Source organism: Gopherus flavomarginatus, chromosome 17, assembly GCF_025201925.1.
Source record: "Gopherus flavomarginatus isolate rGopFla2 chromosome 17, rGopFla2.mat.asm, whole genome shotgun sequence".
Lineage (NCBI taxonomy): Eukaryota > Metazoa > Chordata > Testudines > Testudinidae > Gopherus > Gopherus flavomarginatus.
This window is the reverse complement of record NC_066633.1, coordinates 11462315-11476513: the sequence shown is the minus strand read 5'-3', so window position 1 is coordinate 11476513 and position 14199 is coordinate 11462315. Positions and strand designations below refer to the sequence as shown.

Here is a 14199-nt window from a genome sequence, read left to right as displayed (position 1 = left end):
CCCGGCTCACTGCCCAGTGCAGACCGGGACTGACCCGTGTCAGATTGTGGTGAACCCTGAGGTCCCCGCTGAGTGCTGAGTTGTGGCTAACACAGTGTCGTTTCCCAGTGCAGACAGGGCCAGAGAGATTGGTCTTAAAGCTGCCCCTGTGTCCAGAATGGAGAGAGTGCTGAGATCCCAGAGCATCCAGGAGTTGTGGAGATGGATGCTCCCGAGGGAATGCAGCGGGAGAAGGGTTAAAAGCACCAATCTAGCTCCTCTCGCCCATGTTTACCTCCCCCTGCCCCCCACCCCTGGCTGGTAACTCAGTTAATTCCGGAGCCCCTGCTGTTTGTTCTTTTCCTTTAAAGGAACTGGAGCTCCTTTCCTCCCGGAGCCCCCACTACCACATCCCCAGCGACGGGAGCCTCCTGATCCCCCTGCCCTCTGCTGGAGATTCGGGGGTCTACATCTGCACGGCCACCAACCTGGGGGGCTCCGCCAGCCGGGAAATCCAGCTCTCTGTCAACAGTGAGTCCACTTCTCTGCTTGCTTGGGGAAGACCCAGCCAAGGACGCGGCCTGTTAAAATGGTCCCCTCTACCAGCGAGCCTTGGGCTGACAGCAGAGGGGCCTTGGGACTCACTGAGCCTGTTCCCAGCTCTCTCCCCCTTCCCAAGCCCTCTCAGCCCCGATAGAAAGACAGACACTCTTCTTTTGCAGTGAACATTTCCTTCCCTTCCCTGTTTGCGACTGAGCCTCCAGTTCTCTCTAGGAGTCGTCAATAAGCCCTGCCTAGCCCATGGGAGCATCACTGTTCCCGGAGCTCATACTGCCCTGTGCAGGGGGCTTCCAGAGAACGTGCAGGGGCAGCGTGGTGCAGTGGCTAGGGCACTGCTCTAGGAATCAGAAGACCTGGATTGTATTCCCAGCTCTGCAACTGACTTGTCTGTGTGGCCCTGGGCAAGTCGCTTCACTTCTCTGTGCCTCCTTCTCCCCACTCCGCCCTTTGTCTGCGAGTGTCAGCTGTTTGGGGAAGGGGCTAGTACCCTGGGGCACTGGTCTTGGGCTGGGCAGTAATACAGCTGGCATTTGTCCTGAGCGGCTCTGCATGTGCATAGTGCAGGACTGCAGTGAAGTAGCCCCATGGAAGCCCATCTCCCTGCACCTTTCCCGGATGCTAAATTCACTGGGTCGGGAAAGGCCTTTAAAACCCGAGAGTTCATCAGCCCGGACGCCAGCCTCACTTTCCTCTCTTTGTCCCACCAACCCAGCTAAGCCTCAGATTAGCAGGAACAGCTCACGTGAATCAACGGGGCCAATAAGAGTCTTCGCCGTGGTTGGGCAGGAAACGACACTGCCCTGTGAAGTTCAGGGATCACCATCCCCACTGGTCATATGGACTCAGGAAACCCGGCCACTGCCTCTCACCACAGCAAGGTAAGGAACTGGCTAGAAAGCATAAAGCTGGGGGAGCCCAATGGGCTCATTGTTCGGAGGTCCCTGAGCTTTATTTATTTCCTTCTTAAGCTCTTGGGACTCTTCGTACACAGAATAGATTTGCAGCTACGGGCCAAACTAACCCCTGCTGTCATTCCACCAGCTTCAGCGGAGTTATGGTGGGAGGCTGAAGTAGAATGGCCCTTTCTGCAAGTCTGTCGAATGCATGTGACGCCCGCCCGGCCCCAGAAGCAATCTGATGTGGCCGAGCGGTCTGACGTTTTTCATGGGAAGGGAATGTTGTCTAGTGGTTAGAGCTGGGGAAGTGGAAGGCAGGAGATCCAGGTTCCATTCCTTGCTTTTACTGTTGGCTCAGCCTGCGGCCTTGGCACATTGCCTCAGTTTCCCTGCCTGGCACAGAGGGGCAGGGGTCCCCTGGTGCACAAAGATGTGCAATTGGCATTGTTTGAGTCATAGTAATGAAGCTTTTGACATCCGTGGGAGATGGTGAAAGCACTAAAGCCATGAGCCCTGTTAACATTCATGGTAGTGCTCAGGGACTGGATACAGTGGCTGGTCCCAGCCAATGGAGCAGGGCCCCAGAGCTGGCGTGTCTCACCAGCTCAGTGTCGTTGTAGCAGGAATGCTTTCCTTGCGGGTTGCTGGGAGCGGTGATTAGACTGTGCCTGGCTGGAGAAATCTGTGACCCCGCAGACTCAGACGCCTCAGGATGAAATCAGCAGTTGGCACAGCCCTTGAAGGGAACCAGAGCGAGTTCTTGGATTCGTCCCTAGCAGCCCTTTATCCGAACATCTGTCTGGATGGAACATCTGCTTTCAACCCATGTTAAGCTGAAGTGCACACACCCCTGGAAATGTATGGGACTTAAGTTGCACATTGGCTTGTGGTGGGGGAGAGGGCTGCTTTTCATGTCCTGCTCTCCCGTCCCCGTCCCTCAGCACATCTGGCTTTTTGTGCATTCTTGGCTGGTGTGGTCATGGTTACTTCTTAAAGTAGCACAGCAAGGGAGTGATGTTAGCAAAGCTGAAAAAAAAAAGCCAAGCATGTTTTTGGAATAAGGCAAGACCCGGAAAGATTGAGTGATGTGATCTGAATGTGCTTAGCTCCACCTCGGCTAAAGAGGGGATCGGTGCCAAGTGCCTGTTGAAATGTATTTTATTGAGGGTCACTGGTGTACTTGAGACAGATCTACTGCACAGCTAATCCCTGCTAAATGTGTTTTATGGCTCTTAGCAGGGGTTTAATTGATACACAATCATCCTCTGGCCAAACGGCAGTGAAAAGCCTCCTTCACACACACCGTGTGTCACTCCAGCTGCTCGGTGCTGTAGCGCTACTCTTTCAGTGGTTGGCTCTGTACAAAATGCAGAGGAGGAGGCGTTCTCTGAAGGCAAAAGACACTGACACCAAAGGCACTGGCTTACCTGCAAAGTATTTCAATCTTAGGGCCCAATTGGGGGAGCTGAGCATCAAATCGGAGCTCCCACTGACTCCCATGAGAGGTTGAGGGTGCTCAGCACACGACAGGATTTTTGTTGTCCAAGCTAATGCGTCCCCTGCTCACGAGAGGAGCCGTTGCTTGTGCATGGATCTAGCCCTAAGCCTTGTGAGCCTCTGAAAGCAAACCCAGTGAATGCTTCAGAGGAGGGGGCTCCCCATGCTAGCAAAAGTACAAGGATTATGCTGTCCTGGTACCAGGATCTTGCATGGAACATACAAGAGAGTCCTGACCTGAGCATGGTCCTTGCTTTAAACCTTGAATAACTGATGCTTTTGCACCATCCATGGTCCCTGTGTGTCTGCTGCGCTGGAGATTGCCTGGGGTCTGTTTCTGCGAGTACCAGGTGAGCTGAGGCACTAAAATGACAGGATAGAACTATCTGGGCCTTAAAGTGAAAAATAGACAACTTTTGTTTTCCTCCCAGCAACAGCTTGGGGCCCAATTCAGGTCTGATCTAAGTGGGGTCAGCTCCGTTGAAATCAGCGGAGTATAATCCTGGCTCCAGCATGGAGTAGGGCCTTTCATTTAAAGGAAATAAATCTGATTGAGGCTGGCAAGCTGCAGAGAATCCTGGGAGATCGGGGGGCCCCAGCATCAGCCTGGCGATCAAAGGAGAAGTCACAGAGTGATGTGCAGAGGAGAGAAGGCTGCAGAGTATCTGGCCACCCGCAGTCTCCTCGGTTTATCAGAGGTGCTTGTAGAAACCCCCCTGAACCCCTCGTGATCTTCAGTGTATTTATCCTCTCGGCACTCCTGTGCTACTATCCCCATTGGGTAGATGGGAAACCGAGGCCCAGAGAGGGGAAGTGCCTTGCCTGAGGTCACCCATTGAATCTAGCAGAACAGGGATTTGAACCCTAGTGCCCTAATCACTGGACCATCCTTCTTCTCCTGACTCCGTCCAGTGGCTGTCTCTGGTGAGTGGTATAGCTGTTCAGTCCCCTATGGTAAACTGGCAGTTGGTCCTGGACCAAACCCTTGCATTCTAAACCCTCCCCTGCACCCTCCAACTTCTCCAGTGTCTGACCTGGATCACGATCCCATGTTCGTGGGCCAAACCAAAGTCCTGACTCCGAACATCATAACTTGGGCCCATTGCTACAGACATGCAGCTGATTCCTTTTATCAGCGGACATTTATCATTGCATTTGTGTTGGGGAATCTTTGTGTAGGCCGGTGCCTTTCTCCAGGGGTAGGAGCGATGTCTGTGTGCGTGGGAGGGGATGCTGAAGTGTGGGTTAGTGTCAGAGCAAGAGAATCTGCATATGAGAAAAAAATCCAGTGATGGGGACTTCAGTGAGGAAACTTCCTGCCGAACTCTCTCCTCTCGCCAGCCTGTGGTCTTGGGAGCTGCCAGCTTGACTGGTTATTCCGGGGCTGGAACAGTCACATACCACTCACACTGAAATGTTTCCCTGGTGGTCAGGTATCTGGAGGACTGCCACCACCACACACATTTCCTGCTGAGTCCTGCATGAGTGGGTAGGTGGACCTCCCATCTCTCTCTTCCACCTCTCCCCGGCTCAAAACACTGGGTAATATCTTGATTCTTGGGAAGTGATCTTCCCAGGAAATAATTCCTTGGAGTTATATTGGTGATGACTTACAGCACTTTGGCCTGACCGTGGTAACATACTGGAAGTAGGAGGTAAATTGCTTTTCTTTTCACTGCTCCATAGCAAACACTAATAGTTTATTGTTTTTCACCTTCCATTGTTTTTTTCCCATTAAGTTAATATTAATGTACTAAATTCATCCCTACTGTATTTCCATTTACTTCAATGGAGCAATGTCTGGGATGAATTTGGTGCAAGAGCTTACACACTGTGTCAGCTGACATTGAAATGCAGCTGCCTCTGGGGTGGAAAGTGGCATCTGTTTAACAGCGCACAATAACGCCATGCAGCAATTAGGCTTTGCATCATTTTTCTCATATGCAGAGTGCTTTGCAAAACCAGGAATTAAGTGCAGCAGATGTGTAGGGAGAGCAGCCATTCGGGGCCCAGTAATAACTTTTATCTGTGGCAGGATGTGGGTTTAAAGACAATTTCTGTTAACGCGGGTTAACGTCGGAGGGCCAAATTCATCCTTCAGTGAAGTCAATGGAGCTGACTCGGGTCACACCAGGAGCCAAGATTTTTTACCACCGGTGTGAGGAAGAGCCTGTCTAGAGAGAAACTGGAACTTGCTGTCCAGCGTGAGTCACTTTCCTATCATGTTTAACCCTCAGAAGTAGGAACCTCTGTTAAAACTGTCTTCGCATCCTGACTGGCTGAGGGCTCCTTAAATGCTGAGTCGTTGGTCCGTGGTCCTGGAGTTAATAACAGGGAACGTGACGTCCTGCCTTATCGTTTGTTACCTTGATCTTTATCCCCCACCTAAACAGCCACCATTGCCGCGCGGAAGGAACCTTGATTTAACATCTCCCAGTGGAGCTTTTCCCCTCTTTATTCTTGTCTAAGTTCCTTTGACTGCTTCCAGTCCCCCACCCGCACCCCCCCGTGACCCTTTCCCCTTGGCTCTGCTTGCTGCCCGGGGACAGGCGTCTCTCATCGCTCGCTGGTTTGATGGATGGGAGCACACAGCAGGGAGTCTGTGGATGTGGGCTGTGGTGATGTCACGTCTGCAGGATCCCTGACAAAGGCAGGGTCGCAGCTGGAGGGGAGCCTGTGGTCAGCTCCAGCTGCAGTGGCTGATCTCCAGGGGCAGCTCAGCCACCCTCAGGAATGACCTCCCGGCCACCGGCAGCTCTTTGTGACACAGTCTCCTTCTTCTACCTCAGCGTGAGCTCTCCTCCTTCATCTGGAGGAGCTCAGCAAAGGGCCTTCCACATGTTGAGCCATGCATGGAAGCATCTCATCCCTGGAGAATGTTCCCCAGTCTTTGGTCATTTGGTGCATTGTGTATCTGGACTGTGGTGTCTGGCTGGCTGTGGCAGGTTCAAGGATTTGGCCTATGCTCCTCTCTTGTGTCCCCTGCATAAGGATTCAGGGTAACTGCAGTGGAGTGATGGCGGCAGGCTCTGATCTGGATATCACTGGGGTAGAATGTGACTCTGGGGCAGAAGGAGCGAGGGGTGCAGCAGAGGAGGATCCTGCAGGGATGCCGTAGGAAGAGCCACGTTTGGAGGGCAAGGTTAGGCTGAGGGTGGTGATTTGGGGTTGGCTCCAGGCCGGGGAGTATATATGGCCTCTGGAGGTTGGCTGTCTTCAGCGTGGGAAGGGCTCCTCTACTTCTCCCGGACAACTGACGCATGCACGCTATTCCCTGTCATTATACGGGCATCTCCCGTTGAGGCACAACATCTGGCTGCTAAGCGAGCTGTAAGGAGACCCAGGCAGAGAAGGAGCCGTGTGCTGTTCTCTCAGCTCTCGAGGGTTTTCCTTTAGGGTATCACCCTGGTTGGTCTGTTCTCTTCTGTTCTAGGTACAGCATCCTCCCTTCAGGCTCCCTCCGATTGGCTGAGCCCAGGGTGACTGACAACGGCCTTTATACCTGCACGGCAGTGAACCCAGCCGGGAACTCCTCACTGAGCTACCGCCTGGAAGTCCAAGGTACGTGTTCCCGCAGAGCTCTGTCTGCATGTCCCTGGGGCGGATAAGCTGCCGGTGGAGCGCTGAGGTCATTAAGTGTGTATGTGAGGGTGTGTGTGGGTGTAGGGGGGTTGCATTGGAACAGCAGGGTCACGTCCTGCTGTGCTCTAGGGACTCAAAATGCCCAGCAAGGAGCAGGAGCCCTTTGCAGGACGATGGTGTTCCACTACAGTCAGCGCTTGGATCTGTCCATTTCATCTCCCAGCTTACAAGGGAGTTGGTGTGGTGCCCCTCACCGTAGCATTTGGGCATTAAGGGGAACAGGCAGCAATGTTCTGGGGTGAAAGGAGGGGACTCGATTTATGCTGGGCCAGTGATTTGGGGTCTGGGGGAGCCTCCTAGGGCGGCTACTCTTGCTATCTGGTTCACATCCCAGGAAGTGTCACTGTTATGCCCAGGCTGGATCCTCTGCATTAGTCTTGGTGTGTTTGCTGTTGGGTCTTTCCCATCTGGGTATTTTGTGACCACAGCACTGCTCACACTGAACACAGGGGCCTGTATCCAGGTCCCCTCTGCTCAAAGAATAGCATCCCTGGTCTCTGGGACTCTTGGTTGGAACAAGGAGTGGAAAAGGCTGAGCTGGGAAATGGCTGGGTTCCTGGGAAGGTTTGGTTGGCAACGCTTCAGGGCCCGCGAGAGCGGGCCGGGCGTGGCTTGCTGAAAGCCTGTGTCCGGATGTGAGGTCCACTGGCAGCAGCACGGGGCATGTCCCAGCCACACTGCCTGCCTGAGCTTGGGCACTTGAAATTGATCATAAGGTCACGTGTTCACAGAGGTTCCAGGATGTGGCCAACTAATTTCCCAGTGTAAACGGACCCTAGTATCCTAAGAGGGCAACCCACCCGGGGCCAGAGCCAACACCCATTGAGACCAGCAGCAGCCTTTCCTTATGTTGTGCTTAGCACTGCCCAGATCACTACTGTGTGTCAGGACAGCCTCGAGCCAGCAGACGGGATGTAGACTCCCGACCAGACCGGCCTGGTATTGAACTTTATACCCGGCGCGGCTACGTGAGGCTCGGATGGGACCCTGTATGCAGACAGCTGCTAAGACAATTATCCTGCTGCTGGCCCAGAAGCCCTGCAGGCATTTAACCTAAAGGGATGGCTGTGTTACTGAGTTAAAAATGCAGGAGCCGCTAAAGTCATTAAGGAGCTGACATCTGCTGTTCCAACACTGTCCTGGCTGGATGTAAGTGTTCATTTCACCGTGGTCATCAGATCTCTTCCTCTTCCTTTGGCCCGATCAGAGTCCATAAACTGGGCTCCCCCAAATGGTGCCCAGGGCTTGAATCTACCTCACCTACATGGGGCTGAATGGATAGCTCTCCTGCTCTGCCAGACACCATGTGGCCTGTGAAGGTGTGAAGCCTTCCTGTAGTTGGATGGAGGGTCCCCTTGCCCGCTTGCGCTGGGAGAACAGTCCAAGGTGCTTCATGCCGAGGAGGCGGAGCTCTGATATGGGTTTCTATGGACTGTTCATCCGTTACAGTGAGGGGCTGGTTAGAGCCGGGTTTAATGCAGGCGAGGTGCCCTGTGTTACTGTGTCTGCTTTAAAAATAGCTCGAGGCTGAATGGTTTATGAATGTGCATAAACACTCTGCATGTTCAGCCAAACAGCAGCACATCTCGACTAGGGACATGTGAGCCACACTGCTGCAGCGGCATGGACCGGGCTGAGACGAAGGCGTGGCTGTGTTTGTAAAGGAGGGGTGGTTCCGATGGGCAAATACAACGATAGACATGGTCTGTGGCTGCTGGGCTCCAGGGATCTAGTGCAGGAGGCTGCACTGCTCTGAGGAATAATTTCCCATCATCTCCAAGAGCTTTGTGAACATGGACAGATGGAGCCCTGCAATCCCATTGTGAAGTGGGTCCCTGGAAACCTCTCATTTTACAAAGGGGGAAACTGAGGCATGCAACAGTTAACAGCTCTTGCCCAAAGTCCCACAGCGAGGCTAGAGCCCTGGTCAGCTGGTTCTCCTTCTCACTAGTAAACCTACTTTACCCCTGGAATAACTGTTTTGTTGGCTGGTGTCTCTCACAAAGTGGGGAGGCCACTTTAGTCCACGTCCATGCCTATGTGCTGATCTCGTCCATTGCCTGTAAAGCCAGCCATAATGGCTCACCTGGCCAGGGCCCCACTTTTCATCGAGTAACATCCTTGGGGGCCATTAGACCCGACGATTTAGGCAGGGAAGCCCTGCCCTCTCTGTTTCAGCACAGTAGATGCCTTTGTCAGTGTGTGAGAGCAAATCCACATTCTGTCTCCCCGCTCCAGTACATGTCCCGAGTCTGGAATGACGCTCTGTCTTCATGGCAAAAACTTTGCTCAAAGGGGAGCTAGTTTTGCCCAGAATGTCAACTTTGAACCCATATAGGGCAAAAAAATACATAGCTAGGGCTGCCACGAAGCGGACACTGGGCTGTGACAACTCCTCTCATGACAGAACAGTGTAGTGATGGTCAGAGCAGAGAACAAGGGCTCAGGACTCCTGGGTTCTATCCCTGGTTCTGCCACTGAATCCCCAAGAGACCTTGGGTATGTCATTTTACCTCTCCCTGCTTCAGTTTCACCCTCTGTACAATGGGGCTAGTGACACTAATGCCCCCCTGAGTCTGAGATCTTTGGCTCAGAGGAGATTCCAAGAGCCATTTACGCTGCCTTCCTTTACGCTCTCTTTATTTCAGTGCCTCCTCGAGTTCAGCCGGGCCCCAAGGTTCTGAAGGTGCTAGTGGGTCACACGCTGGACCTGCCGTGCGTGGCTCATGGCGATCCAGTCCCCAAGCTCAGATGGTCCAAGGACAGCAGCCCTCTGAGAGTGGGTGACCAGGATTTCCTGGAGGGGCCTGATGGGACGATCAACATCCTGGACGTGCGGGTCTCCGATTCGGGGCAGTACCGGTGCACTGCAGCCAGCAGCGCTGGAGAAGACACCATTGAGTTTGTGGTAGAGGTGCTGGGTGAGTGCTGAATCCCGGGCTCTTTCTCTTTCACGGGGCTCCCTGAGGTAACGTGCTGCTAGGTGATGGGTGCCGTGAACGGGGGACCTCCACAGTTAAGGGAAGGAGTTGCTATGGCTTGAGCTGTGGAGTCAGGCTCTGTAGCTGGGGCTGTAACAGGAACAGACTCGTATTCTCTGGATCGGGCACAGAGCAGGACTGACAGCACACACTGGCCAGGAAGTTACTCAGGAGCAAGCTGCAGCTTGGGGTTAAAGATGCAGGGCCTGGCCAGGGAGGAGAGTTAAGTGAGATTTAGGTTAAGTGAGGCCTGGGTCCTTCCAAATTGCAAGATTCCCTTCCTCTCCCTTGCCACGTGGGTGGAAGGTCCGATGCTGCCACATGCCACCAGGAGGTCTTTGTGCTGTACCCTCTTCTGTGACAGAGTGAGCAGAGCGGCTGTCTCAGCCCAGGGGGGTGGGGGGTGTCCTTGGAGATCCTCCAGAACCTGGTGCCCCAAGGATCCTGCCTTGATCCTGGTTCCTGCTCCAGCACGTTCCAGCATGACTAACATCCATTAGTTCATACCTCTGCTCCTCTTTCCCTGAGACAAGTCTCCAGAGGGGGCAAGACATCGGGGGCCAAACTCTCCCCTAGGTAATTAGGCCAGAGAGTCACAAACGGGACCAAATAAACCATCGGTGCAACTTCTGTCCCCCCCAGAGCCGCCCTACCTGGATGACAGTGCAGATGTCCTGCTAGAGCGAGTGCTCCATGAGAACGTCACCCTCCCCTGCCCCGCCAAAGGTAAGAGACCAATTCCTTAAGGTAGGGGTGGGTTCTAGCATCAGCGAGGCATCATGGACTAGTGGTTAGAGTGCTGGCCTGGGAGTCAAGAGACTTGGGTTCTAATTCCTGACTCTGCTATTGAGTTCCTGGGAAGCTTTGGGCAATTCACCTCCCCTCACTGTGCCTCAGTTTCCTTATTTGAAAAATGTAATATTTACCCACAGTGCAATTCTCTACCCACAGCCCTTTTCCTGTGTTTCAGTTCCCTGCCCGGTGTGTGTGATGTTAACGGGGGCCAGGAGGGACTTCCATTCTGAACTGGGGGTCACCAGGTCCATATTTGGGGTGCAGCTATGTTCTCCAAGGTGCAGCCCCTTAGTCATTCGCAGCAACCCCCACCGTCCTGGAAACCCAGCCCTACCAGGGCCATAGGCCCAGGGCCTGCTCTCTGGGCACTGCAGATGGTCAGGTGGCTCTTCTGAGCTCAAAGAAGGGGAGGTATCGTGAACCCCATTTACAGACAGAAGCGAGTTGCTCATGTTCACCCAGCAGGTCCGTGGCAGAGCTGGGAATAGAGCCCATGTCTCTGGAGTGCCACTCCTGTGCCCTCTACCCGCCAGCCTACGTAGCCTCTGACCTCAGATGTTCCAAGAAGTCTAACTCCCTTAGTCAGTGAATCAGCTCCTGGTTGCTCAGGGCCCTCCCTGGTGCTGGCTGTCCGTGGAAAATGCCCCTCCCCACGCTTAGAGAGGTGGGGCCTGACTCAGTATGAGAACGTGCCAGGGGATGGCAAGGTTCCAGAATGGCTTGTGCTGAAGTTCATGTGGGTTCTTCGTGGCACAGCTGGCCTGGTCCTCAACTCTATTCCCTGAGCTCAAAGCTGGAGCCGCCGCAGGTCAATAGAGCTGAGTCAGTTCCACAGCCAGGAGTACCCAGAGAAACGCAAGGAGCAGGTTTATTCTCACTGCACCCCCATCCCACCCTGCCTTCTCCCCAGCTACCTCCTTCCAGATCTGCCCTGACCCGGTTTTCTCCACCCGCTCCCTGGAAAGCAGGAATAACCTGCAGCCATTCGGGGTCTCGTTGGGCCTGAGATCTCAGATGAGAACTCCTGCAATAGCTCCAGCTTCCTGATGTCTGGAGTGGGAGCGGAGGGGGCAGTGCCCTGATCTTCCGGGATGCGCAGTGTCTTGGATGCAGACCAGCGGGTGTTTGTCCCAGATAGAAAGATGGGCAGAAATTGCCCTGGCTTTTCTTTCTTTTACTCCTTCCATCCTTGCTCCTTGTCTTCCATCTCTCCTTTTGCTGACTCCGGAGTGAGCTGGGAATCCAGACTTTCACACCAGGCCTGGCGCTGCCCCTAATTCACCCACCGGGCAGCCTTAGCTGGAGATGGCCGAGAAGTCGCCAGTCAGCGTGGACAGGATTTATAGTAGCCAATCAGAGAGCAGGAAGGAGCAGACATTGCGATACAACAGCCGCGCCCTGCCTGGTGTCCGTGGCACATGTGATGGTGGTTGGTGGAGTGCTGGCAGGTCACATGGTACCGGCTCCTTTCGCTCATCTCCAGTGGCTTCTGTAGGAGTCTGGGCTCTTCCTTGCCCAGAACATCCTATAGGAGCAGCTGGAAAGGAGTCAGCTCGGTGCCTGTTGGGTAGCTCTGCATTGGTGGGGACGGTACCATACTGCATGGGAGAGGAGGTGCCACGAATCACTCTTGCCAGGAAGATGTGGTCCATGCAGTAAGATTGTGCAACGTCCCTTGTAAGTCGAGGGGCGGGTGTCCCTTGTAACTGGGTGATAATGGTGCCTCTGGCCTCAATCAGCCCAGTACAGTCATCACTGCATGGCCAGGGACCGCCCTGGGGGCGGCATGTCAGTCAATGCACTCTGGGTGGGGTGGACGTGAGGGGATGTAGCCCCTGGCTGACTTTTCCCAGGGGAGGTTGGTGCTGTTAATTTCCTCTTAGCTGAGCCTGGCACTGCAGGGGAGGGATGGAGCCGGGAAGTAAAGCTGTACCTGGAGCGCCTCCGTGTGGCTATCAGCATGCTGCACACCGACACTGATTTGAGACCACCCTTCCGACAGGGCTCTGGGAGCAACTTCGCAGTGAGCAACGCATTTAACGTGTAGGGTGGGCCGGCCACCAAAGGCAGCGCTGAAAGGGGCCACTATACAGGCACTCAGGAACTGGCCTTGAGCAGGGTAGCCCCATCCAGGAGCTAGCTGCCGCCCGAGATAGGACTCCGACCAGACCCCTTGATCTGAGCATCGCCCTATGTTTTAGGGGTGTGCATTGAAATCTAGATTTTGCAGGCAGCACCTATTCCTCTAACAGGTGGTACCCACCCTGCAGCTTCTACTTCCCTGAATATTGGGGTGTGGGGTTGCGATAGGGGCATCAAGGCGTGGGGATGAAACGGGGTGTCTGCGCGAGATGCTCTTGCCTAGAGAGAGCTGCAGCTGTCTGGCTGATCCGCAGGCATGCCGAAGCCGGCCGTCCTCTGGCTAAAGAACTCTGCCAAGCTCCTGGGCAGCTTACCGGGCTCCTCGGTGCTGGATGAGGGTTCTCTGGTAATTGGCTCTGTGCTGCCCAGCGACAGCGGAGAGTACACGTGCCTGGCGACCAACGAGGCGGGCTCTGTGCAGAAGAGAACCAAGCTTGTGGTTTATGGTAAGAGGGGGTTGCTTGGATGGAGCAGATCCCAGTGCTGGGAGGTTGGGAAGGGGGGTTGTCTGGTACTCGGGTGCAGCAGATTGGGCTCCATACCCAGTCCTGGCCTGCGCTGTCTGTTGCCAGCAAGGGCAATCTCCCCTGTGGGAGCTGTGACTGAACCTGAGAGCAGAGCCTAGACTCTGGTCGGCTGTCTGGAGCTGAGCTGGTGGAGCTGTATGTGGGGAGGGATTCTGAGGGAAAGTCCTGATTTTTCTGATCTCTTGGCATCCTGGGGAACATTGAGGTCAATTCCCTAGAGAAGGCCTCTTGCCTCCCACCCCGTGCCATGTGTGGTGATGGGAGGAGAGGCAAAGGGGTGTCAAGGACAAGTGAATTGGGAAGCTTTGGGTTCACTTTAAAACCTCAGCTGTGAGCCTACAGTGCTGGGGCTAAAAGGGGCTTGTGGAGAGCTTCTCCTGCTCCTACGGGTGAGAAGGGAGGACGCGGGCCAGGCTCCAGAGCCGGGAGATACAGAAACAAACCAGTCTCCTAACTGGGAATGTCTCACTGACTCCTACAGGTTCTCACCACATTGGACTCTGGAGGCTGCTCAGCCACTGAGCTCCTCCACGACCTGCTTTCTGGGCATGCTCAGCTCAGCGGGATGGGATGTGGGTCAGTAAAGAGTCTCTCCCCACCCCTAGTTCCATCAATCTGTCCTGTCCGGTTGCCAAAATGTGGCAAGGAACTTTTAGCCAGCTCCCCAGGCTCTTTGGATGACCTCGTGTTCCAGCCAAGGTCACTTCGCCCTCTTTGCTAGCTGGCTACAGGCAGCTTTCTCATGGGCACAGATCTGTCATTCGCCACCTGGAGAGTCCATTCCCAGACATACAAGGAATGTGTGGGCAGCCCTCTCCCACTGTGCTGGAGGGGCAGGTGTGCCCCAGGGCTGATGGACAGGTTGGGCTGTGCATGCCTGGTTTCTGCCCATACAGCCGCTGAGTGGCCAGATATGTCCAGGTTTGCTTGATGTGTGTTCATCTGAAAGGCGTGCAGTAAGCTGGTGAGTCAGCTCTGCATTCCTCTCCCGACGTGGCTGTTCCTCTCCTTTCACAGCACCCCCTGAGCTGAGAGGTGACGGCCCCAGGAGGAATGTCTCCATCCTCGCCGGCCAGCCCCTGACTCTGGATTGTGATGTTTCTGGCATCCCAGCCCCTACAGTTACCTGGTACAAGGATGGGCAGTTGGTAAGTTGCAGCAGAAGAGAGCTAGTGGACA

At 54.4% G+C, this 14199-nt stretch overlaps 1 protein-coding gene across 1 annotated transcript in view; it reads left to right on the top strand.

Moving 5' to 3' along the window:
- The window catches only part of HMCN2 (hemicentin 2), a 121122-nt gene that overhangs the window by 39945 nt on the left and 66978 nt on the right, over positions 1-14199 (top strand). Inside the window, exons 22-28 of the mRNA XM_050926079.1 lie at positions 351-510; positions 1253-1418; positions 6367-6494; positions 9224-9496; positions 10199-10282; positions 12748-12939; positions 14038-14168. Coding sequence (XP_050782036.1) covers positions 351-510; positions 1253-1418; positions 6367-6494; positions 9224-9496; positions 10199-10282; positions 12748-12939; positions 14038-14168 — 1134 coding nt within the window. The remainder of the gene's footprint in view (positions 1-350; positions 511-1252; positions 1419-6366; positions 6495-9223; positions 9497-10198; positions 10283-12747; positions 12940-14037; positions 14169-14199) is intronic.